Source organism: Oncorhynchus mykiss, chromosome 17 (assembly GCF_057628025.1).
Source record: "Oncorhynchus mykiss isolate SJ-2025 chromosome 17, ASM5762802v1, whole genome shotgun sequence".
In the NCBI taxonomy this organism is placed as follows: Eukaryota; Metazoa; Chordata; class Actinopteri; order Salmoniformes; family Salmonidae; genus Oncorhynchus; species Oncorhynchus mykiss.
Window position 1 is genome coordinate 33,797,704 of NC_143038.1, and position 27,113 is coordinate 33,824,816.

Consider the following 27,113-nt stretch of genomic DNA (forward strand, 5'->3'; position numbering starts at 1 on the left):
GGGGAGCTGGGTCAGGGGGTCTGTGTTGTTCCAGTGTCTGAAGAATGGAATGCTGCCGCTGCGGTGATGTCACAGCTGCAAGAGGGAGCATGCTCAGTGATGACATCAGCCTCTAAAATCTAGGCCCCTCCCCCACAGCCCCCCCCCCCCCCCCCTTCTTCTTCAAGAACCCAGAAACCCAGATGCAGAAAGGGGGAAGCTGACAACGCAACTTATATGATTGGGTAAGGGGAGATGGCCATTGTAGGAAAACAGCCCATATTGTTACATCTCTATGAAATAAATGGCTTTTTAGTTGATTCAGTAGAACCCCTTCTACTGAATAAACAAGGCCCTTCCTGTGGCCTATATCTAATACCCGGTTTCAACTCTAATCTGCTTCCATCTGCAACTATTTAAAACCCTAGCCATAGCCCTGGCATCATAAACCAAACACGGTCTCATTTCTCTCTTTCAGGTTAGTCGATAAAGCAAGAAGCATGTCTGTACTTCCTGTTTGACTGCAAGTGGCCCTAGACAAGAGTGTCTGCTAAATGACTAAAATGTAAATGTCCTAGAGTTGTGCAACTGGGTGTGTTGATGACAGGTTTTTAAAAGGACAAGGTACACCCAGTGCAGGCAACAGTTACCACACACACACCTCTCCCTCTGCTCTTCGACTCAACTTCTATCTTCTACGTCTCCTTTTAATCACCCCCCCCCCCATTTTACCGTCCACTGAACTGCTAACTCTGTATTCACCCGCCTTCTCTCACTGTATTGCCACGCTTCCTAAATAATAGAAATGATCACCATAGGTGGGCCTGCAAACAGACAATACACACACACACACCTGTTCTATTTTGAATGGTCTGGACATCTGGTAAAGCTAAATAGCATACAATACCTAGCTACGCCACAAATCTACTGCAACGTTATATAATAATATAAGTCACGTAGCCAGGGAACAAACTGTATATCTGTGGCTCTAGCAACCACACCCTTGTCACTATGGTAATAGACTGGTTAATAATTCAAGAGAAGATAAGAGTAAACAAACATCAGTCCCCTTGTGTAAGCAGGGTTAGGCCTCCCTTCACAGGTCCAAACGAGGTTATAAAACAGCAAACATTCATGTTGATATGATTTATGACGGAAACGGTGTGTACGTGACAAGATCATTTATTTTTGAACCTTTAACTAGGCAAGTCTGTTAAGAAACCATTCTTATTTACAATGATGGCCTACCCCAGCAAAACGACACTGGGCCAATTGTGCGCCGCCCTAAGGGACTCCCAATCACAGCCGTTTGTGATACAGCCTGGAATCGAACCAGGGTGTCTGTAGTGACGTTTCTGGCACTGAGATGCAGTGCTTTAGACCGCTGCGCCACATCAAAGCTTAACATGTCTATGTAAATGGGGACAGTATTGGATTTCAACAGTATCACTGAGTGAGACAGGCCGGTAGATGGCTGTATTTGAGGCAAAAGTTTTTTGTTTGAGGTAGAGTTAAACAGTGACTGGTCTGTGTTGTGGTATTCTGCAGCCTGATAGTCTTTCTGTGTGTCGCTGTCTGATGACAGGCTTCTGGAATGCCGGACAGATCTGCTTGTGAATGTCTTCTGCTCCTTCCTAAAGAACAATAGAAGCTGTCATGAGGGAAGTGAACACTATTATTGTGCAATCACAACAGTCAGTGCCATAAAATATGTTAAACTGACATCATTTGATGTTGTACAGGAAAAACCTTTCCCCTGTTTTAGAAGTATTACATGTTCTCCTTAGTCCCTAAACATCCTCGCTCTGTGAGAGAAGCAGAAATGAAAGAGAACTTAACTGATGCCAACCATACTAGATTATTGATGCATTCATTCTTTTGATTTCTGACATTTTTCTTGTGAGCACCGCTGTATTTAGTCTTCTGGGACAAAGTTGAGAGACGAGAAGCTGCATGTATAGACAAACACTGAACAAAAATATAAAATGCAACATGTAAAGTGTTGGTCCCATGCTTCATGCGCTGAAATAAACGACGCCAGACATTTTCCATACGCACAAAAATATTTCTCAAAAATGTTGTGCACAAATATGTTTACATCCCTGTTAGTGAGCATTTCTCCTTTCCCAAGATAATCCATCCACCTGACACGTGTGACATATCAATAAGCTGATTAAACAGCATGGTCTTTACACAGGTGCACCTTGTGCTGGGGGCACTCAGAAATGTTGTCAACAATGCCACAGATGTCTCAAGTTGAGGGAGCGTGCAGTTGGCATGCTGACTGCAGGAATATCCACCAGAACTGTTGCCAAAAAACTTTTGTTAATTTCTCTACCATAAGCTGCCTCCAATGTTGTTTTAGAGAATTTGTCAGTACGTCAAACCGGCCTCAATCGCAGACCATGTGTATGGCGTCGTGTGGGCGAGCGGTTCGCTGATGTCAATGTTGTGAACAGTTCCCCATGGTGGCGGGGGGCTTGTGGTATTGGCAGGCATAAGATACGGACAACAAACACAATTGCATTTTTTTCAATGGCAATTTGAATGCACAAAAATACTGTGACATGATCCTAAGGTATCTGTGACCAACAGATCCATATCTGTATTCCCAGTCATGTGAAATCCATAGATTAGGGCCTAATTTATTAATTTTAAATTAACTGATTTCCTCATGAACTGTAGCTAAGTAAAATCAATGAAATAGTTGCATGTTGTGTTTATATTTTTGGTCAGTATAATTAGACAAGTTGACTAACAAATAGCCGACCCAATGTCAGAAATTATAAGCATAAAAATAGCTAAGCTTAAAACTATAGTTTTCACACAGCCCTATGAAGAAATGTGTTGCCGTCCCTGCAGAGAGAGGGTGAAAAACAAACTGAAAGACCAACAGAGCAACAGAGAGAGCTAGATGTGTTCAAGCTGTGGGTCACACTGACCTGGGGCAGAACTTGGGGAGTACCTGGGAGGGCAGCAGGCAGACAGCCTCCCCCCAGGAAGGTGACGAGGATGAGGAGCATGTCAGTCCAGCGGCCTACCGTCAGCATGAGCACCAGCAGGGTCCCCATACACAGGGCCACCGTGTGCAGTAGGGCCTCACTACCTGGGCAGCCATACTGCTCCTCTGTGGAGGACAATAGAGAAGTTAAATTAACAAACGTGATTCTACTAGGGTCATGTTCAGTAGTGTTCACTGGAGCAAAACATTGACTGAAAATGAAAATCTATGTTCTTATTGGCCAAATTGAGGTCATACCTCCTGTCATTTCACTCAGTTTTTAAATGTTTTCTCCCGACTGAACAAGACCCTGATCTTTACGTTTCTAAGAGGCGATTCTATTTGTGGTGCTACTGCTCTCAGTTGACTGATTTAACTCATTCTTTGATTGAATGGTAATCAAGTTCTGATTGATCCATCCCTTTGGACACAGACCACCAACAGGGTGTAGCACATGTTAAGCGACATCCAGAACTTCAGAGACTCCCCTCTGACTGGACGTGGTGGTGCACTGTGGTGAGACCGGGCCGAAGGCCAGGACCACGGCTCTCCACAGCAAGGAGAGCGGACGGAGGTCAGGAGGGTGACGCAGAACGAAAAGTAGCATTCAAAGCTGTGACGGGTGTAGAGCCTAGAGACATGGCTCCAGAGAAGTTGGCAGTGACCCGCCAGCAGCCAACGGAGGCCAGGAGGCTGAGACAGCAGTGTAGAGCCCCCTCTTGGAGAAAGGGGAGACTGCAGCCCAGAGCACAGCCCAGGGAGAACCAACACTGGACCAGCATCAGCCGGGTGCTGCCTGGGAGGACATCCTGGAGACAGAGGGATACAGTAACGAATGGATTAAGGAATAAATGGAAGAATGAAGGACACCCAACACAACACTAAAATAACACTAGGAACCAAAAAAAACATGCTGTGCTGATGACAAAACTCCCGCTGTGTGTGCAGGGGATAACTAGAGCAATATATTGGAAGATAATTCCTCCGATATTCAATAAATAGGATGAAAGGGAATCTCGTGCTTATCTGAACATGTGCGGCTTTCTCATGATGCATCACTGTCACAATGTAAGAAATCCTCATTGAAGTACATTTCTTGGACAATTGCTCTTTTGGGTGGCAATGTATGAAAATTCAGTATGGACAAATTACACAATTTCTCCACTGTAAAACAGTATACCAACAAGTTGTCGTCCCCCCCCCCCCCAAAAAAAGGAATGGCGAGCGGTTTGCTGATGTCAACGTTGTGAACAGTGCCCCATGGTGGCAGTGGGGTTATGTTATGGGCAAACATAAGCTACAGACAACGAACACAATTGTGTTTTATTAATGGCAATTTGAATGCACAGATAATGAGAGAGAGATAATGTGTATTCATCACCTCATGTTGGTGAGTATGCAGGCCACGGAAGAACTGAACACGGAACAACATTCCACAGGCCACAATCAACAGCCTGATCAACTCTATGCGAAGGAGATGAGTCAACAGATGCATATCTGTATTCCCAGTCATGTGAAATCCATACATTAGGGCCTAAATTATTTATTTCAATTCACTGATTTCCTTATATAAACTATAACTCAGTAAAATATTTTAAATTGTTGCATGTTCTGTTTATATATTTAGAGTGTGTGGACCGAGCAGACGTTTAACAAAAAAGCCACACAAGAAGCACAAAAAACATAGAGCAACTTGCTCTGCTCCCAACTCCTCTCCTAATGTACCAAAACAAAAACAGTGGATTGTTTCATCATACATATATTGAAGAAAGGCTGCCACTTAAGTACTGTGATCGGTTTGTTTTTCTTAAAACATTTAATTAAAGTATTGTGGCTGGTGTGGGTCTGCTTGGGGAGAGTCCACCAAGATGGGATGAGTGGGGGCCCCATGCACACCTCAGAGAAGTGTCTGATGCCCTCCCAGTCACCCCATCCCAAACTCCCGGCTGAAGCTCCTCTCCATTCTTACCAATCACCACCATTGAATCTTCGTTGTTATGATAAACAAGGAATAATAACGATTCAACATCCTTTCCTAATCTGTCCAGGAGCCCGTTCATTTTACACTGGGTTTGCAAGTCACAAAAAATCCAATAAAATTACACTGTAGTATAATTACAGTGCCTTGCGAAAGTATTCGGCCCCCTTGAACTTTGCGACCTTTTGCCACATTTCAGGCTTCAAACATAAAGATATAAAACTGTATTTTTTTGTGAAGGATCAACAACAAGTGGGACACAATCATGAAGTGGAACGACATTTATTGGATATTTCAAACTTCTTTAACAAATCAAAAACTGAAAAATTGGGCGTGCAAAATTATTCAGCCCCTTTACTTTCAGTGCAGCAAACTCTCTCCAGAAGTTCAGTGAGGATCTCTGAATGATCCAATGTTGACCTAAATGACTAATGATGATAAATACAATCCACCTGTGTGTAATCAAGTCTCCGTATAAATGCACCTGCACTGTGATAGTCTCAGAGGTCCGTTAAAAGCGCAGAGAGCATCATGAAGAACAAGGAACACACCAGGCAGGTCCGAGATACTGTTGTGAAGAAGTTTAAAGCCGGATTTGGATACAAAAAGATTTCCCAAACTTTAAACATCCCAAGGAGCACTGTGCAAGCCATAATATTGAAATGGAAAGAGTATCAGACCACTGCAAATCTACCAAGACCTGGCCGTCCCTCTAAACTTTCAGCTCATACAAGGAGAAGACTGATCAGAGATGCAGCCAAGAGGCCCATGATCACTCTGGATGAACTGCAGAGATCTACAGCTGAGGTGGGAGACTCTGTCCATAGGACAACAATCAGTCGTATATTGCACAAATCTGGCCTTTATGTGGCAAGAAGTGGCAAGAAGAAAGCCATTTCTTAAAGATATCCATAAAAAGTGTTGTTTAAAGTTTGCCACAAGCCACCTGGGAGACACACCAAACATGTGGAAGAAGGTGCTCTTGTCAGATGAAACCAAAATTGAACTTTTTGGCAACAATGCAAAACGTTATGTTTGGCGTAAAAGCAACACAGCTCATCACCCTGAACACACCATACCCACTGTCAAACATGGTGGTGGCAGCATCATGGTTTGGACCTGCTTTTCTTCAGCAGGGACAGGGAAGATGGTTAAAATTGATGGGAAGATGGATGGAGCCAAATACAGGACCATTCTGGAAGAAAACCTGATGGAGTCTGCAAAAGACCTGAGACTGGGACGGAGATTTGTCTTCCAACAAGACAATGATCCAAAACATAAAGCAAAATCTACAATGGAATGGTTCAAAAATAAACATATCCAGGTGTTAGAATGGCCAAGTCAAAGTCCAGACCTGAATCCAATCGAGAATCTGTGGAAAGAACTGAAAACTGCTGTTCACAAATGCTCTCCATCCAACCTCACTGAGATCGAGCTGTTTTGCAAGGAGGAATGGGAAAAAATGTCAGTCTCTCGATGTGCAAAACTGATAGAGACATACCCCAAGCGACTTACAGCTGTAATCGCAGCAAAAGGTGGTGCTACAAAGTATTAACTTAAGGGGGCTGAATAATTTTGCACGCTCAATTTTTCAGTTTTGATTTGTTAAAAAAGTTTGAAATATCCAATAAATGTCGTTCCACTTCATGATTGCACAGTGCTTCATGATTGCACAGATTGCACAGTGCTCCTTGGGATGTTTAAAGCTTGGGAAATCTTTTTGTATCCAAATCCGGCTTTAAACTTCTTCACAACAGTATCTCGGACCTGCCTGGTGTGTTCCTTGTTCTTCATGATGCTCTCTGCGCTTTTAACGGACCTCTGAGACTATCACAGTGCAGGTGCATTTATACGGAGACTTGATTACACACAGGTGGATTGTATTTATCATCATTAGTCAATTAGGTCAACATTGGATCATTCAGAGATCCTCACTGAACTTCTGGAGAGAGTTTGCTGCACTGAAAGTAAAGGGGCTGAATAATTTTGCACGCCCAATTTTTCAGTTTTTGATTTGTTAAAAAAGTTTGAAATATCCAATAAATGTCGTTCCACTTCATGATTGTGTCCCACTTGTTGTTGATTCTTCACAAAAAAATACAGTTTTATATCTTTATGTTTAAAGCCTGAAATGTGGCAAAAGGTCGCAAAGTTCAAGGGGGCCGAATACTTTCGCAATGCACTGTATACCAACTAGACCTGAGGAACACACATGCTCACAAGTTCCTGTCCTCTTCACCATAATCAATAAAGTTCCTCACCATTATTGTATCAATACCACCATAATTTAATGACTTTGATATCAAGCAATTAAAGCAATATTTTTTTTGTGGCTAACGTTAGCTAGGTGGCTAACACTAATGTGATAGGTTCTTGGACCATGATAGCTCCGTCGATGTGAATGGGGGCGTGCTCTGCCCTCCTTTTCCTGTAATCCACGATCAGCTCCTTTGTCTTACTGACGTTGAGGGAGAGGTTGTTGTCCTGACACCATATTGCCAGGTCTCTGACCTTCTCCCTATAGACTGTTTCATCGTCGTCAATAATCAGGCATACTACCGTCGTGTTGTCGGCACATTTAATAATGGTGTTGGAGTCGTGTGTGGCCATGCAATCCTGGGTGAACAGGGAGTACAGGAGGGGACTAAGCATGCACCCCTGAGGGGCCCCCGTGTGGAGAGTCAGCGTAATGGATGTGTTGTTGCCTTCCCTCAACACCTGGGGCGGCCCGACAGGATGTCCAGGATCGAGTTGCAGAGGGAAGTGTTTAATCCCAGAGTCCTTTTTTTGTGCAAACGTTCTTACTTTTTAACTCTGCATTGTTGGGAAAGGGCTCATAAGTAAGCATTTCATGGTAAAGAATGGCATTCTATTTGTTTGTCTACCACAAACTGACATGCACAGCTTGTGCAGTATCCAGTTTGAGGGAGACTTTTTCCTGTTTTTTTCTGACTCACACTATCACCACAAGTATTTGTTTATTATCTCATGCTAGAAATTTCTATCCCAAAATGTAGAGTGATATTGTCATTGATTAAATAGGCAGTGAGAAGACCAGGTAGGGTGAATTAATATCCTTTCCTATTCAACACGACACCCTTCTGATAATTGTCATGTTGCCTTCATTTTCACCGTATTGATCACTTGTGTGTCCTCTCCATGTTGGCGTTTCAATGGTCGTATGATAGTGGTCTGACAATGTGTGTCCCCCGTCTGTCTAAGTTGGCCTATGCGTTAAATGATCAAAAAGGGTTGCAAATAAATAACTGTTATAGATAGGCTTAACTATTCAACAATTATCAAAATCACCGTACCTAAATATAGAGATGATTGCTTGAAATTGCATCAAGGGAATCTGACTGATTTCATTGGAGTGTAATGCTTTTCAGAAATGAATGATCAGAAATTAGGCTGGGCTACTCACCTGTGCCTTCAATGGGGTCTGTAACAATTTTAAAAAGTAGAACGATCTAGAATAGCAATTCAAAAGGCTTAATACAACAATTATACATATATACTTCAGTTAGTTCAAGTTATTTTTCATTTCTCTCATCGAATCTTAAGTCACACATAAGTCAAGGCATTTTTATTTTCACACATTGCATGGAAAAGACACACATATCAGTAAAACTGTAGGCTCAATGTTATCCAGGTCACTAACCCAGACTAAAGAACACATATTACATGGACTTGGTGATCTGACCAAACTTAATCTTGTTTCATCAAGAATGGGCCTTCTTGTGCACAGTTTGACTTTTGACCTTTAGGCTTAGTCATGGAGTGAGCCTCATCTTACATATCAACCTTCAACATCATTGTCCAACAATGTCTATAAAATCAAGCTGCGATAGATCAATTTTTTCAAGTCAAGTAAAATACACTGAATGTACAAAACATTAGGAACATTTCATGCTTTTTCCATGACATAGACTGACCAGGTGAATCTAGGGGAAAGCAATGATCCCTTTTTGATGTTACTTGTTAAATCAATGTCAATCCGTCTAGATGAAGGGGAGGAGACAGGTTAATAAAGAAGGATTTTTAAGCCTTGAGACAAGTGAGACATGGATTGTGCATGTACAGTGGCTTGCGAAAGTATTCACACCCCTTGGCATTTTTCCTATTTTGTTGCCTTACAACCTGGAATTAAAATAGATTTTTGTGGGGTTTGTATCATTTGATTTACACAACATGCCTACCACTTTGAAGATGCAAAATATTTTTGTATTGTGAACAATCAAGAAATAAGACAAAAAAAATTGAAAACTTGAGCGTGCATAACTATTCACCCCCTTAAAGTCAATACTTTGAAGAGCCACCTTTTGCAGCAATTACAGCTGCAAGTCTCTTGGGGTATGTCTCTATAAGCTTTGCACATCTAGCCACTGGGATTTTTGTCCATTCTTCAAGACAAAACTGCTCCAGCTCCAAGTTGGTGTCACAAGTTGTGATTGTCTCCACCCCCTCCAGGTGTCGCTTATTTTCCCTGGTGCATTTATCCGTGTGTTTCCTGTTTCTCTGTGCCAGTTTGTCTTGTATGTTCAAGTCAAACAGCATGTTTTTCCCTTGCGCCTGCTTTTCCATTATCTTTTACTCGTCCTCCCGGTTTTGACCTTTGCCTGTTTTTCTGGACTCCATTCCTGCCTGCCTGACCAGTCTGCCTGCCCTGACCTCAAGCCTGCCTGCCATTCTGTACCTCAGGAACTCTGAACTGGTTTTGACCTTTTGCCTATCCATGACCATTCTCTTGCTTAGCCCTTTTGGATTGTTAATAAACAGCTTGGAATCTAACCATCTGCCTCCTGTGTCTGCATTTGGGTCTCGCCTTGTGCCCTTATAGTTGGATGGGTTCCGCTGGTGTACAGCAATCTTTAAGTCATACCACAGATTCTGAATTGGATTGAGGCCTGGGCTTTGACTAGGCCATTACAAGACATTGAAATGTTTCCCCTTAAACCACTCGAGTGTTGCTTTAACAGTATGCTTATGGTCATTGTCCTGCTGGAAGGTGAACCTCCGTCCCAGTCTCAAATCTCTGGAAGACAAACAGGTTTCCCTCAAGAATTTTCCTGTATTTAGCGCCATCCATCATTCCTTCAATTCTGACCAGTTTCCCAGTCCCTGCCAATGAAAAACATCCCCACAGCATGATGCTGCCACCACCATGCTTCACTGTGGGGATGGTGTTCCCGGTGTGATGAGATGTGTTGAGTTTGTGCCAGACATAGCGTTTTCCTTGATGGCCAAAAAGCTAAATTTGAGTCTCATCTGACCAGAGTACCTTCTTCCATACGTTTGGGGAGTCTCCCACATGCCTTTTGGCGAACACCAAACGTGTTTACTTATTTTTTCTAGTCCAGCTCTGTGGAGTGCACGGCTTAAAGTGGTCCTATGGACAGATACTCCAATCTCCGCTGTGGAGCTTTGTAGATCCTTCAGGTTTATCTTTGGTCTCTTTGTTGCCTCTCTGATTAATGCCCTCCTTGCCTGGTCCATGAGTTTTGGTGGGCGGTCCTCTCTTGGCAGGTTTGTTGTGGTGCCATATTCTTTCCATATTTTAATAAAGGATTTAATGGTGCTCCGTTGGATGTTCAAAGTTTCTGATATTTTTTTATAACCCAACCCTGATCTGTACTTCCCCACAACTTTGTCTCTGACCTGTTTGGAGAGCTCCTTGGTCTTCATAGTGCCACTTGCTTGGTGGTGCCCCTTGCTTAGTGGTGTTGCAGACTCTGGGGCCTGTCAGAACAGGTGTATATATACTGAGCGCATGTGACAGATCATGTGACACTTAGATTGCACACAGGTGGGCGTTATTTAACCAATTATGTGACTTCTGAAGGTAATTGGTTGCACCAGATCTTATTTTGGGGCTTCATAGCGAAGGGAGTGAATACATATGCACGCACCACTTTACATTTTTAATTTAAATGTATTTATTGAAACAAGTTATTTTTTGACCTCACCAATTTGAACTATTTTGTGTATGTCCATTACATAAAATCCAAATAAAAATATATTTAAATTACAGGTTGTAATGCAACAAAATAGGAAAAACTCCAAGGGGTTAAATCATTTTACAAAGCACTGTATGCCATTCAGAGGGTGATTGGACAAGATAAAACATTTAAATGCCTTTGACTGGGGATTGGTAGTAGGTACCAGGCGCACCGGTTTGAGAGTGTGTCAAGAACTCCATCGCTGCTGGGTTTTTCACGCTCAACAGTTTCCAATGTGTATCAAGAATGGTCCACCACCTAAAGGGCATCCAGCCAACTTGACACAACTGTGGGAAGCATTGGTGTCAACATGGACCAGCATCCCGGTGGAACATTTTCAACGCCTTGTGGAGTCCATGCCCAGATGAATTGAGGCTGTTTTGAGGGCAAAAGGGGGTGCAACTCAATAATGTTTTGTACACTCAGTGTATATCAAGCCATTATGTATCCTTCCAGTTAACCAGTGAGGGAGTGCAAGTCTATTCTGTGGAATTGAGAGCATCTCCTCCTCCTCGTCTCTCCTTCTCTCAACCAACTTTCCACACTGGCATCACAAAGAGTGTCTACTGCTCGTCTCTACCAACGAACCAGTCATTCATTCAACTCTGTCCACCATATGAGGCCTTCTTTCTTAGCTCCGGCTCTGATGAAGACAGCAGGCCAAAACATGTTTTATTTTTTAAATCAACTTCCATTGTCCTCCAAGATTGGTTGAATATCCTCTTCTCTTCAGCTCTCGTTCTGAACGTCCTGAAAGGCCCGTTATCTCATCAGGTCCCAGAAGAGCATGCTAAGAACGGTGTGAGGGCACAGGCGGAAGAACACAGGGCCCATACCTTTATACAGCCCCAGAAAACCCTCTGTCCGGCACACCTTCACCAGACAATCTGAGAAGCCCAGGTACAGACGACCCTAACAGACAGGCAGAGAGGCAGAAAATGAAACTGTGAGTTCAACGTCTAAAGACAGTTACAGTATAGATCTTTATAAATCTGTGTGTTCAACAGCTAAGAGCCAGAGGTATACAGTATATGGAGAAGGCAAGGTTCTACTTAGAAACCAAGACCAGGGAATATCAGGGTGAAATAGGCAATTCCAATGATGGTGGACAAAGAAAAATTAGATATTGAAAAGAGGCTCACCCTATGACGCTCATCCACTGGCTGGTTGTAGAGGCGTGTGCTGATGACGTCAAACGGCGTCATGGTGATCGTCACGGCGACTCCACTGATACAGGCAGCTGTCAAGGCAACCAGCCAGCTGTTTGGACTGTACCACTACAAGGACACAGAAAGAGAAATCAACCAACTGTAGAGGTGAAAGATTATTCATATCTTGATCAAATCAAACTTTATTTGTCACATGCGCCATGCTTACTTACAAGCCCTTAACCAACAATGCAGTTCAAGAAAGAGTTAAGAAACTATTTACCAAATAAACTAAAGTAAAAAGTAACACAATAAAATGACAATAACGAGGCTATATATAGAGGGTACCGGTACCGGGTCAATGTGCGGGGGTACAGGTTAGTCTAGGTAACTTGTACATGTAGGTAGGGGTAAAGTGACTATGCACAGATAAACAGTAAGTAGCAGCAGTGTAAAAACAAATGGAGAGTGGGGTCAATATAAATGGTCCAGGTGACCATTTGATTAACTATTCAGCAGTCTTCTGGCTTGGGGGTAGAAGCTGTTAAGGGTCCTTTTGGTCATAGACTTGGCACTCCGGTACCGCTTGATGGATACTTGTATGAAATGCACCTTCGAAAATGGTTTTAAACACACTCAAAAACTTTCAATAGTTCTATATACACACCATCCTTATATGCTGATACCGTATGTACAGGTCATTCTGCATGTGTGACACCTGGCTTAACGCAATACACACGACAGCCTGCGAGTGTGATGGATGGTTTCTATAGTTACCTGTAGGCGTGCCACCCATTCCTTAGCGGAGCTGAAGGTGGCCAGTTGGGCGGCTGATCCCACCATCACTCGAGGCACAGCCCCGTTCACACCCCTCCACAGCCCCACCACGCCCTCCCGCCGGTAGATATTGGCGAAGGCACTCGACACACCCTGACGGAGGCAAATTCAGACAAAAAACAAAACATTTTACGAGGGAGAAAAGTTGGAAGTGTCGAGCCAGTCCATCTGGATAAATGTAGCTTTCCTCTTCACTCCATGCAGTTTTGGTTTAGGGTCAACCACTCTACAGAAACAGCATGTTGCCATATCCTATAGATCAAGGCAAAGCTGGACAAAGGGGGTGTTGTAGGTGCAGTTTTCCTCAACCTCAGAAAAGCCTTTGACACTATTTACCACAATGTCTTCCTTTCCAAGCTATCCAACTTCAACATTTTGTCAAGTGCTTTCTTATGGATTGTGTCTTATCTGGCAGACCAGATGCAATGTGTTTGGATTAACGGTGAACTATCCTCACCAAGGGATTGCACTGTGGGAGTGCCACAGGGGTCAATCCTGGGCCCTTTGTTACTCAGCCTCTATATTAATGACCTTCCGTCTGTATGCCAGGGTGTGGATATGTACGTGGATGATACAGTTCTTTATACGCATTTCTATGCTGATGAAGTGGCAAGCAGTATCATTGTAAAAAGTAGCTGAATGGCTCAACCTCTCCTGTCTCACCCTCAATGTTTTAAAAACGGTAGCCATGTACTTCTTCACAAAACTAAACAAACAGGCTTACTCGGACATACTTATTCAAGGACAAAAAATGTAAACAGTCACCTAGTTTAAATATCTGGGCATTATACTTTAAACTTGAAAAAACATTAAGATGTCCAGCAAAATCAGATAGTCTTTAAAATTTCCGATACATCAGGAACCAAAATCTATTTACAAGCAATGATCTTCTCCCACCTGTCCTATTGTATCATCAGCTGGTCTCAAGCCAATTAAACATGACTGAAACCCCTTCGATCTCTAAATAAACAAGCACTGAAGATCCTGGACAGGAAATCGCGTCATTACCATCACTGCAATATTCTCCCCAAGTACAATCGGTTCCATTTCTCAGTTGTTTGTCTAGTTTGTAAGATTATCAACAATGTTGCACCTCCACCTCTGAAAGATTTTGGCATATTAAGCTCTGAACAAAACAACAGAATCACCCAGACATCCACAAGAGGAGTCTGTGTCATTCCTAAAAGAAAACACCTTTGGGCACTCAGCGTTCTCCACCTCAGGCATCAGTAAACGGAATTCCATCCCCTCTACTTTAAGAAACACGAGTGACTAAATCCTTCTCCGTGCAGGTCAAATCATGGATCAAGACGTATCAATCCTGCACACATTGACTAATTCTTAATGCACTCAAGTCTGCTGAATTTGTTGTATAATTTGTTGTATTTTATGTTTCCTGTATTTCTTTTAATATGTTATCCTACTATACTACTGTATGACTGATGTGCATTTAGCTATGTTTATGTATTCAGTTATGTTTGGTTAGGGACTGCAGATGGAAATGATCTGTGCATAGCTAACTCTGGTGCGAACATCATATTTCACTGTCTGAAATCTTTAATTGCACATGGTCCCTTTAAAATAAACTACTACTACTACCATATATAGTGCTTCTCGCTGTTGAATGTGAAAATGTTTTCTTATCGAAATCCCTCCCTGAAGTATGGACATTTTTCTACTATTAAGTTATCAACGCTGCGCTGACATCACTTGTGGATACTTTGCCCACAAATGGCAGTGTGTCAGGGTATTGGACAGCATCAGCCTATGGAACACAACGGGATATTGTGACAGCTTTACAATAGCAAACCTACATACAGTTGAAGTCGGAAGTTTACATATACTTAGGTTGGCGTCATTAAAACTCATTTTTCAACCACTCCACAAATGTCTTGTTAACAAACTATAGTTTTGGCAAGTCAGTTAGGACATCTACTTTGTGCATGACACAAGTAATTTTTCCAACAATTTTTTACAGACAGATTGTTTAATTTATAATTCACTGTATCACAATTCCAGTGGGTCAGAAGTTTACATACACTAAGTTGACTGTGCCTTTAAACAGCTTGGAAAATTCCAGAAAATTATGTCATGGCTTTAGAAGCTTATGATAGGCTAATTGACATAATTTGAGTCAATTGGAGGTGTACCTGTGGATGTATTTCAAGGCCTACCTTCAAACTCAGTGCCTCTTTGCTTGACATCATGGGAAAATCAAAAGAAATCAGCCAAGACCTCAGAGAACACACTGTACACCTCCACAAGTCTGGTTCATCCTTGGGAGCAATTTCCAAGCGCCTGAAGGTACCACGTTCATCTGTACAAATAATAGTACACAAGTATAAACACCATGGGACCACGCAGCCGTCATACCGCTCAGGAAGGAGATGGGTTCTGTCTCCTTGAGATGAACATACTTTGGTGCAAAAAGTGCAAATCAATCCCAGAACAACAGCAAAGGACCTTGTGAAGATGCTGGAGGAAACAGGTACAAAAGTATCTATATCCACAGTAAAACAAGTCCTATATCGACATAACCTGAAAGGCCTCTCAACAAGGAAGAAGCCACTGCTCCAAAACTGCCATAAAAAAAGCCAGACTACGGTTTGCAACTGCACATGGGGACAAAGATCGTACTTTTTGGAGAAATGTTCTCTGGTCTGATTAAACAAAAAATAGAACTGTTTGACTATAATGACCATCGTTATGTTTGGAGGAAAAAAGGGAGAGGCTTGCAAGCCAAAGAACACCTTCCCAACCATGAAGCACGGGTTGGCAGCATCATGTCGTGGGGGTGCTTTGCTGCAGGAGGGGCTGGTGCACTTCACAAAATAGATGGCATCATGAGGGAGGAAAATTATGTGGATATATTGAAGCAACATCTCAAGACGTCAGTCAGAAAGTTAAAGCTTGGTCGCAAATGGGTCTTCCAAATGGACAATGTCTCCAAGCATACTTCCAAAGTTGTGGAAAAATGGTTTAAGGACAACGAAGTTAAGGTATTGGAGTGGCCATCACAAAGCCCTGACCTCAATCCTATTGAAGATTTGTGGCAGAACTGAAAAAGTGAGTGCGAGCAAGGAGGCCTATAAACCTGACTCAGTTACTCCAGCTCTGTCAGGAGGAATGGGCTAAAAATCCCCCAACTTACTGTGGGAAGCTTGTGGATGGCTACTCGAAACGTTTGACCCAAGTTAAACAATTTAAAGGCAATGCTACCAAATACTAATTGAGTGTATGTAACCTTCTGACCCACTGGGAATGTGATGAAAGAAATGAAAGCTGAAATAAATAATTCTCTCTACTATTATTCTGACATTTCACATTCTTAAAATAAAGTGGTGATCCTAACTGACCTAAGACAGGGAATTTTTACTAGGATAAAATGTCAGGAATTGTGAAAAACTGAGTTTAAATGTATTTGGCTAAGGTGTATGTAAACTTCTGACTTCAACTGTACCTTAGGTCTACACATTGACTTTGAACTTTATTGTAAGGGTGTGAACAGTTTGCCTGATGACCAAAACTGAATTATTCTGCTGGTCTTTGTTCACTTCATATTGTACTTCAGTCTGAGACTGCCATCGTTGAAGTCGTTTTTAGCGACATCAAAACAAAGTCAGCTTGGATCATCTCAAACCAAGTATCAAAGAGAATGAAGAATTTTTAAGAAGACACTTTATCCACAAGGGTTCTGGCTCTGGCCCAACCCATCGGTTTCTGGGACAAATCAATACGGTTAGAATGCATTTGCGTTCTAGAAATCATCGGGGAGGTGCTCAGATCCAGACTCATAGCGGCAAAGAAACTAACGTCCATGGGCGTGGCGTAGCGTTTGGCCGGAAGCAAGGTGTTTGGCCGGAAGCAAGGTGTTTGGCCGGAAGCAAGGTGTTTGGCCGGAAGCAAGGTGTTTGGGTAGCCAGGCAAATTAACAGTGCCATGAAAAAAGTGAACAGTGCCATGACAAATTGAAAAAATGTATCTCTTAGATCAAAAGGGCCACACTACATCCCTTAACAGGGTTTTAAAAATAAATCCCTGTGCTTGTCTTTATCTTGATGATTACAGTATCAGTCACAAAGGTTGTGTGTTTTTGTTTCGTTGACACCACTCCACGCCTCTGTTTGCATGTTACTGATTGGCTGGTGGTTGTGAAACGTGTCACTAGGGTTCACACGGATATGGTTAGTTATGCTGGGGGTTGGCTGAGGAAGTAGGGGGGAGAGAGAGAGGGATGTGAGCCAAAATGATAGAGGAGTGGGATTGGAAACAAAGTGACATACTTACACAACATGAAGGACTGGTGTAGAGCCCGAACAACTAGAGAACACTGGGTCCAACTGTTTCACGCACAGCGCACACACTCCTCACCTGATGGTTGTGCTGGTGACCCACTGCGATGGCCTCGACTGTCTGGGCCTGCAGATGTGTCTTCACCTGTGGAGGAAACATAAGACACTTGCTTCAATGTATTTTATACCAGAGGCGGCTGATGGGAGGAGCTATAGGAGGACATACTCATTGGAAGAGAGCTGGAATGGAATACATGGAACGGTATCAAACACATAAAACATATGGAAACCACATGTTTGACTCCGTCCCATTCATTCCATTCCAGCCATAACAGTGAGCCCGTCCTCCAATAGCTCCTCCCACCAGCCTCCGCTGTTGTATACCCATTTTACATACACAGCATTGCAAAGAGAAACTTTGCATTACGCCTCCCCATAATAACAGAGGCACAACCCCATCACTAAATAGAGACACACTGTTCAGTGGGTACACCTGGTATGAGTTATGTAACATGTGCATGTTTTTTGAGCACTCACAGGCACACACATCCCTTCAGGATGCCCATGACCTCCATTTCACATCTCTCCTCTCTGAACGACCATTATTGAGCTTACTGAGATGACACTGCACACTGACTGGGTCTAGAAACCTGAGTTGGGCTCTCACAGTACACATGCAGAGACACCCGAGTCGGACCCCTCCCTGCTTCTTCTACAACCAAAAATAGCCTCCCATCTCTTTCTCTTTTAATCTCTCTCGCTCTCCCTTTACTTCATATTCTGCCAAAAAACATAGGAGGGAGTGCTGGGGAGTATTTTGGGTAGTGGTTGGAAGTAGGTACGTGCCGGGTATATTTAGTGACCCAGATTCTCACAAACATATCACCATGCAGATTATATAGTGTTTCCACGATGCTGCAGAGGTCAGATGGCTACACTGAGGTACATTGAGCAACAGATGCAGCCTAGACAACAACAGCAGCCAGAGTATATGAGAGCCACCTTGGGGTACACAAGTTATACAACTGCCTTAACTCATGGGGAAATACACAGCCACTGTAGAAGTCACTGCCCTTCGCACAGTAGAAACACAACAGATTTGTATTTATAGTACCAACACAAACATGTCAAGTTCTCATAACAGGGAAATGGCTGGGGCAATATTACTACCCGCACACACAATAAATGAATGATACAAATAAACACCGTCACACTTAGAGACAGATCTACAATTACTAGGGGGGAGGGGTGGTCCAACATTGTCAAAGGTTGTTTTTTTTGGGGGGGAGGGTTGTGTGTTTTTTTTATTGGGCACGGGGGAGGGAAGTGAGTTTTTCTATGGTTTACATTTGCTCTTCTGTTCATATTGTCCCTAATGGCTTGATTGCTTTTGATGTTAACTGTAATAAAGTTAAGAAACGTCTGTGAAGGTTTGGTATGGTGTGGCTATTATTAAGCATTAGCTACTGCGGGCTTATTATATGAAGGCAGTGCACCCCGGCGCTCCAACTGACTCTGACAGTTGAACTTGAGGTGAGGAAGAATGTTTCAGGCCTGCCAGAGTTACGCCTATAATATAACAATATAACACTTATCTTTATACAAAATATTCAGATTGGAAATGTACCAATTACCCTCCGTCTGTACATCTATATCAGTATAGCAGATATAGATGTAGCCACCTGACATAAAGAAATGCATGTGGGGTTAGGACTAAGCTTATCTTCCTTTATTTATATATATACTGTACCAGTCAAACGTTTGGACACACCTACTCATTCCAGGCTTCCTCTTTATTTGTACTATTTTCTACATTGTAGAATAATAGTGAGGACATCAACACTATGAAATACTGTAACACATATGGAATCATGTAGCAACCATAAAAGTGTTAAACAAATCAAAATATATTTTATATATGAGATTCTTCAAAGTAGCCACCCTTTGCCTTGATGAAAGCTTTGCACACACTTGGCATTCTCTCAACCAGCTTCATGGGGTAGTCACCTGGAATGCATATCAATTAACAGGTGTGCCTTGTTAAAAGTTCATCTGTGGAATTTCTTTCCTTAATGCGTTTGAGCCAATCAGTTGTGTTGTGACAAGGTTCTTCCTTTAGAAGTTGCAGCGTACTGCAGCGCAGCCTGCGGGGTGCTGCAGAATTCTATGGCATTATTATTTAAGTGTCAGCCATTGTTGCCAGAATGATGCAATTTACCACAATCTGCCACCATCTACCACAAACGGTCATGGCATAAGCTCATATCTTTTAAAGGAAGAACCACAGTAGGGGTGGTATACAGAAGATAGCCTTATTTGGTAAAAGACCAAGTCCATATTATGGCAATTATGGCAAGAACAGCTCAAATAATCAAAGAGACACGACAGTCCATCATTACTTTAGGTCAGTCAATCTGAAAAATTTCAAGAACTTTGAAAGTTGCTTCAAGTGCAGTTGCAAAAACCATCAAGCACTATGATGAAACTGGCTCTCATGAGGACCGCCACAGGAAAGGAAGACCCAGAGTTACCTCTGCTGCAGAGGATAAGTTCATTATAGTTACCAGCCTCAGAAATTGCAGCCCAAATAAATGCTTCAGAGAGTTCAAGTAACAGACACATATCAACATCAACTGTTCAGAAGAGACTGCGTGAATCAGGCCTCCGTGGTCGAATTTCTACAAAGAAACCACTACTAAAGGACAACAATAATAAGAAGAGACTTGTTTGGACCAAGAAACACGAGCAATGGACATTAAACCGGTGGAAATCTGTCATTTGGTCTGATGAGTCCAAATTTGAGATTTTTGGTTCCAATCGCTGTGTCTTTGTGAGACGCAGAGTAGGTGAACGGATGATCTCCGCATGTGTGGTTCCCACCGTGAAGCATGGAGGAGGATGTATAATGGTGTGGGGGTGCTTTGCTGTTGACACTGTCAGTGATTTATTTAGAATTCAAGGCGCACTTAACCAGCATGGCAACCACAGCATTCTGCAGCGATACGCCATCCATTCTGTTTTGGGCTTAGTGGGGTTATCTTTTGTCTTTCAAGAGGACAATTACCCAACACACCTCCAGGCTGTGTAAGGGCTATTTGACCAAGAAGTAGAGTGATGGAGTGCTGCATCAGATGACCTGGCCTCCACAATCACCCGACCTCAACCCAGTTGAGATGGTTTTGGATGAGTTGGACCGCAGAGAGAAGGAAAAGCAGCCAACAAGTGCTCAGCATATGTTGGAACTCTTTTAAGACTGTTGGAAAAGCATTCCAGGTGAAACTGGTTGAGAGAATGCCAAGAGTGTGCAAAGCTGTCATCAAGGCAAAGGGTGGCTACTTTGAAGAATCTAAAATGTATATATTTTTTTGTTTAACACTTTTCGATTACTACATGATTCCATTTGTGCTATTTCATAGTTTTGATGTCTTCACTATTATTCTACAATGTAGAAAATAGTATAAAAAGTACAGTACAGTGGACACCTAAGCCTATAGGCCTATGCATGCAATGCCCTGATACATTTAGTACTAAAATATCTGAGAGCTGAACCATGAGGTGGACAATTATTATTTCACGAAAGTCGCCTTAAAACCAACCTTTATTTAACTAGGCAAGTCAGTTAAGAACAAATTCTTATTTACAATGACGATCTAGAGTTCCCACATCTGCCCCTGAACAAGGCAGTTAACCCCTCTTAATTCTATAAGAGGGGTTAATATTTTTCATGTTGGGGAGGGGGGTGCATACTGTGAAAATTGGGGCACATACTCCAGGGTGAACACTGTTAATATTGTAAGGTCTGTGCATGGCAATATGACACCCTAAGTACCCTCCATATCTCCTTACCTCATCCAAAGCTATGCACTATGAGAGCGACAACAATACAACAAAGATGTATGCCACTCACCAGATAGGCAGGAGAGGCAATGAAGGCCCCCAGAGCCCCGGCCACGGCCCCTGACATCAGACTCCCTCCAGGGGCTGCAGTGAACCCCACGGTGTCACAGTAGGAGTAGAAGCCCAGCCTCACGCCGTTCATCAGACCCTGGTACATCAGCCCAGCCGAGAGCCCCTTCTGTAGCCCGCGGAGCCCATCCGTCCTCCCCACCACCCACAGGGCCTGCAGCACCCCGCGGTAGTGCTGCCGGTAGGACCCCCGCGCCCGCAGCTCTCCCTGCAGCTGCAACCGTGTCTTTACCACCTCCAGGGGGTTAGTGAACACACAGGCCCCGCAGCACGACAACGCTCCTAAGGCAAAGTCCAGCGGGGGCCACAGGGCCGGAGGCAGTTGAGGCGAGGGGACTGAGGTGGTCCGGGAAAAAGGGGGGACTGGGGATGTCATGGCAGCTGATTGGAGCAGAATGGAGTTGGAGCTGGGAGAGCTGAATGGAGAGTTTGTGGTGGGATAGTTCCTTAGCTGGGTACCGGTCATTTCTGAAGGGTGCAGTGTCCAATGGTGCCCTTGGTGATGAGTCTACCCAGGCCAAGGAAGGGCTCCCAGGTGGGTGAGAGGGTATGGAGTGTGACGGAGTGTGGGTATGGTGCATGTGATCACGAAAGCGTGGTAGGAAACGGTGAGGTCAGAGCTGTGTGGCAGGTAGCCTTGCGGTTAAGAGTGTTGGGTTTGTCGAATAGTTGAACAATCGGTCAATGTGCCCTTGGGCAAGGCTCTTAACCCTAAGAGTGTCTGCTAAATGACTGAAATATAAACCTGTACAGCTGACTGTACAGAGTGGTACGATAAGAATTCAGCGATTACTTCCTGCTATGCTGTTATGCTGCTATGATGTCACGTGACATGTGCTCCTGTCACAGTGCTCCTCTGACATTGGTGCTCAGTGTTTCTGGGATGTTGTCCTGAGATGTCTTATGCCAGTCTCTTCACAAGTAGCTACAGGTTGAGGTCCTCAATGTCCTTGAAAGCAAATCATGAGTAGGGTTAAAGAGTTGTATTTTGTTCACTGAGCAAACGTGTCGAAATGTGAAATTATCACTGAGGAAGTCCAGCCAAGAGATCTAGCCCAACCCGAGAGCCAAGTACCTGCAGGATTCTGTAAAAGAATAAGGAAATCTTAGATTCTAGATTTCTGTTGCAATTCCTATGAAAAAATGTTATGAAGAGGGACTACATGTCCTGCTTTGGTTGCTTCTTTTGGTTCCATTTCTTTAGAGAATATGTAACAGGAGATTAAGGAGGACAGCTGACACTACATTTCTTCCCAACAGAACTCAGTCACATAAGGGCAATTCCACAGTAGCAGAATTGCGCTGACTCAGATTTTTCACTTAAAGATGTATGCCAAACAAAAAACATTGATTTCAAAGTTTAACAAACCATCCAACTATATGCACAATGACTAATTTTAACAATTTGCACGGCAAAATTTACAAAACACATTTACTGGAAGAACTTTGGTAAAATCGCCGTACAGTAGAGCTCAGTAGAGTACAGTAAAGTATAGTTCAGTACAGTTGAGTGCCTTACAATACATTAGAGAACTCAATTCTAGTGTGCTCTACTGTGTACTGCACTGAACTCTACTGTACAGTACAATAGAGGACTGTACTGAACTATACTCAAATGTGTTTTAACTTTAATATACTGTGCTGTGCTGTACTGTGCTCTCCAAAATTGTGAAACATAGACATCTATGATTGGTTCAAATTTGGTCTGGTCCAGATCTGAATCAATCATGGACGTCTATGTTTAAGCCAAATCAAAGACCGTACCAAAAATCTAAGTTTGTAGATGTTGAAATCAAGGCCAGGGCGGACAGACCAAATTTCAACAACTTGTCAACATCCATGGACGTCCTGTGTCGGTAGGTGCTCAGTGGGTAAGGATGTTGGTTAGAGTAAAAGGAAAAAGAGGGGGCTCATGGGTAGGTCAGTAGGATCCTGGAGAGTTGATATTAACTGGAGAGAGAAGAGAAGGAGAGAGAGGAAGTGAAACAAAGAGTGAGAGAGATAGGGAGAGTTTGTCCAGACTATTTTCACACTAGCATTGACCACCAGACTACAGGAAGAGAAAGAAAACCGTTATGACAGTAGCAGGTGACCCAACTGTGGTTTGTGACTACTATGACTTCCTATTGTTAACCCTCTGGGTCATCAATTGCAGTAATTCTGTGTCATCAATTGCAGTAATTCTGTGTCATCAATTGCAGTAATTCTATGGCAGATTATTTGGTAACAGAATGTTGAGTTTTAATCAATTAATAATTTAACTTTCATTATCGTCCCTCCTTACGAGGGAGAGAAATGTGAAAATATTTTGAAGGATATGTGGTTTTTTGGTAACGGAATATGAAGGCACAGGGCAATGTTTCCAAAACTCACACAAGGCAAATAATTTATCAAAATATAAGTGTTGATATTAGTTGGCAGGGATTTTTACTTCAACATTATTGTGTTTTGATGTATTTCTGATACCTTTTAAAGACTTTCTGGTAGATGTTTTTTAAGACTCCTTTTCCATCTGTTTGACCTTAAATCCAACCCTTTGCTTATTCCTAATATTTAGGATATAACATGCATTTGGAAAGTATTCAGACCCCTTCCCCTTTTCCACATTTTGTTACATTACAGCCTTATTCTAAAATGGATTAAATAAAAATGCTCCTCATCAATCTACACACAATACCCAAGCAAAAACAGTTTTTAGATATTTTTTTTCCCAAATGTGTTAAAAATAAATACAGAAATACCTTATTTACATACAGTAAGTATTTAGACCCTTTGTTATGAGACTCAAAATTGAGCTCAGGTACATCCTGTTTCCATTGATCATCCTTAAGATGTTTCTACAACTTGATTGGAGTCCACCTGTGGTAAATTCAATTGATTGGACATGATTTGGAAAGGCACACACCCGTCTATATAAGGTCCCACAGTTGACAGTGCATGCAAAAACCAAGCCATGAGGTTGAAGGAATTGTCAGTAGAGCCCCGAGACAGAATTGTGTCCACTCATAGATCCGGGGAAGGGTACCAAAACATTTCTGCAGCATTGAAAGTCCTCAAGAACACAGTGGCCTCCATCATACCTAAATGGAATAAGTTTGGAATCACCGAGACTCTTCCTAGAGCTGGCCACCCGACCAAACTGAGCAATCGGGTGAGAAGGGCCTTGGTCATGGAGGTGACCAAGAACACAATGGTCACTCTGACAGAGCTCCAGATTTCCTCTATGGAGATGGGAAAACCTTCCAGAAGGACAACCACCTCTGCAGCACTACACCTATCGGGCCTTTATGGTAGAGTAACCTTGTCTTATGGTAGTAAGTTGGTGATTTGAAGATATACCTCTAGTGGTGTGGGGGCTGTGTTTTGGCAAAGTGGGTGGGGTTATATCCTGCCTGGTTGGCCCTGTCCGGTGGTATTGTCGGACGGGGCCACAGTGTCTTCCGACCCCTCCTGTCTCAGCCTCCAGTATTTGTGCTGCAGTAGTTTATGTGTCGGGGGGGCTAGGGTCAGTCTGTTATGTCTGGAGTATTTCTCCTGTCTTATCCAGTGTCCTGTGTGAATTTAAATATGCTCCCTCTAATTTTCTCTTTTTCTCTCTCTTTCTTTCTTTCTTTCTTTCTTTCTTTCTTTCTTTCTTTCTTTCTTTCTTTCTCTCAGAGAACCTGAGCCCTAGGACCATGCCTCAGGACTACCTGACCTGATGACTCCTTGCTGTCCCCGGTCCACTTGGCATTGCTGCTGCTCCAGTTTCAACTGTTCTGCCTGCGGCTATGGAACCCTGACCTGTTCACCGGACATACTATCTTGTCCCGGACCTGCTGTTTTCGACTCTCTACCGCACCTGCTGTCTCTAACTCTGAATGCTCGGCTATGAAAAATCAACTGACATTTACTCCTGAGGTGCTGACCTGTTGCACCCTCTACAACCACTGTGATTATTTAGATTATTTGACCCTGCTGGTCATCTATGAACTTTTGAACATCTTGGCCATGTACTGTTATAATCTCCACCCGGCACAGCCAGAAGAGGACTGACCACACCTCAGAGCCTGGTTCCTCTATAGGTTTTTTCCTAGGTTCCTGCCTTTCTAGCCACCGTGCTTCTACATCTGCATTGTTTGCTGTTTGGGGTTTTAGGCTGGGTTTCTGTATTGCACTTTGTGACATCGGCTGATGTAAAAAGGGCTTTATAAATACATTTGATTGATTGATTGATTGATTGATTGATAGAGTAGGCAGACAGAAGCCACTCCTCAGTAAAAGGCACATGACAGCCCATTTGGAGTTTGCCAAAAGGCACCCAAAGGATCTCTCAGACCATGCAAAACATGATTCTCTGGTTTGATGAAACCAAGATTGACCTCTTTGGCCTGAATGCCAAGCGTCACGTCTGGAGGAAGCCTGGTACAAGCCCTTCGGTGAAGCATGGTGGTGGTAGCATCATGATGTGGGGATGTTTTAAGCAACAGGGACTGGGAGACTACTCAGGATTGAGGGAAAGACGCCAAGACAACACAGGAGTGGCTTCGGGACAAGTTCCTGAATGTCTTTGAGTGGCCCAGCCAGAGCCCAGACTTGAACATCTCTGGAGAGACCTTAAAATAGCTGTGCACTGACGCTCCCCATCCAACCTGACAGAGTTTGAGAGGATCTGCAGAGAAGAATGGGTGAAACTCACCAAATACAGGTGTGCCAAGCTTGTAGCGTCATACCCAAGAAGACTCAAGGCTGTAATCACTGCCAAAAGTGCTTAAACAGAGTACTGAGTAAAGGGTCTGAATACTTATGTAAATGTGATATTTCAGTTGTAGATTTTTTTTAAATTCATTTGCAAATATGTATAAAAAACGTTTTTGCTTTGTCATTATGGGGAATTGTGTGTAAATTGATGAGGGGGAAAAAAAACAAAGTAACAAAATGTGGAAAAAGTCAAGGGGTCTGAATAATTTCCGATTGCACTTTACATACTCCTTAATTTAAAAAAACAAATATATATATATAGAGACTTAGCTTTCAATTGACACCCAATTTGACATGCTTTTATGAATGTCACATGTTGGTGCTCATGGGTCCTTTTACATGGAAATAGCCATAACACTCATAAAACAACCACCCATGCAGTTTGATCACTTTACAATTGATGCATAGACAAATACACATCAACTACTAATAAGAGCACACAGATACACATACTTACTCTACAATGACAGGCATAAGCAGGGATCCCTTGTTACAAATCAAGAACTTTGCACCGCTGTAATCAGACTGAAGTCTGAATCCCAGAGTGACTCAGCATAATCTGCACACTCCCACAATGGTCTGAATGTCTGATAGCAAATTAAACTAAACTTACTCTTGTTGTGTGTTGTGGTCTTTTCCTCTCTGCTTCCCCTCCCTGCACAGCCAGACAGCATTAGTAAACATTTGTCCCCAGCAGTCCCATCCATTGTGGAAGTCTCCTCCTACTGCCTTAGGCCAGAGCCAATCAAGACCGGGGCCTGTCCGCCACCTCAACACATCCCCTACTCTGTTCCAACGGAAAGTTCTGCCCCCTGCTTTGGTCCTATGGATTGTCTCTGGGTAAAAGGTTATAGTTTTGAGAACAGAGGTGGAGTGTATAAGGGTGTAACATAGGGGAAAAGCACTGCTTTCAAATAGAAGGACTAATCATGTGCTAAGGAAAAATAGGTTAGTCTGGGATCCACAACAAAGAAAGTGACAAACTTTCTGTCTGTCCCTATTTAAAAAATGATGGTATTATCATCATATTCACAGTGGTAGGTTATTATGGTAGGTAAAAATCGGATAAGACAATTACTTCTTCATGAACAAATCCCAACACTGGCCTTGAAAAGTGGGGACAGCTTCAGTGGGTGTGGAAAATGTTTTACATTTGTTTTTCTTCGATGGATG

General features: G+C 42.9%; 1 protein-coding gene across 8 annotated transcripts; it reads right to left on the reverse strand.

Moving 5' to 3' along the window:
• Nucleotides 1-1,147: 1,147 nt before the first annotated feature.
• Nucleotides 1,148-26,777, reverse strand: slc25a34 (solute carrier family 25 member 34). 8 transcript variants are annotated; one of them, XM_090205285.1, is made up of 9 exons: nt 26,554-26,776; nt 22,965-23,150; nt 21,142-22,285; nt 17,314-17,379; nt 12,883-13,035; nt 12,100-12,234; nt 11,794-11,869; nt 2,922-3,789; nt 1,148-1,613 (listed from the first exon to the last, which is right to left on the reverse strand). In XM_090205285.1, exons 3-8 carry the CDS (start codon nt 21,664-21,666, stop codon nt 3,380-3,382), a joined length of 1,365 nt encoding a protein of 454 aa, XP_090061411.1. In that variant the 5' UTR covers nt 21,667-22,285; nt 22,965-23,150; nt 26,554-26,776; the 3' UTR covers nt 1,148-1,613; nt 2,922-3,379. The 8 variants fall into 8 exon arrangements, with proteins under 8 accessions (XP_090061411.1, XP_090061412.1, XP_090061413.1 ...); XM_090205286.1 differs by having other exon boundaries at nt 23,014-23,150; nt 26,554-26,662; XM_090205287.1 differs by having other exon boundaries at nt 26,398-26,601.
• Between the last annotated feature and the right edge of the window lie 336 nt (nt 26,778-27,113).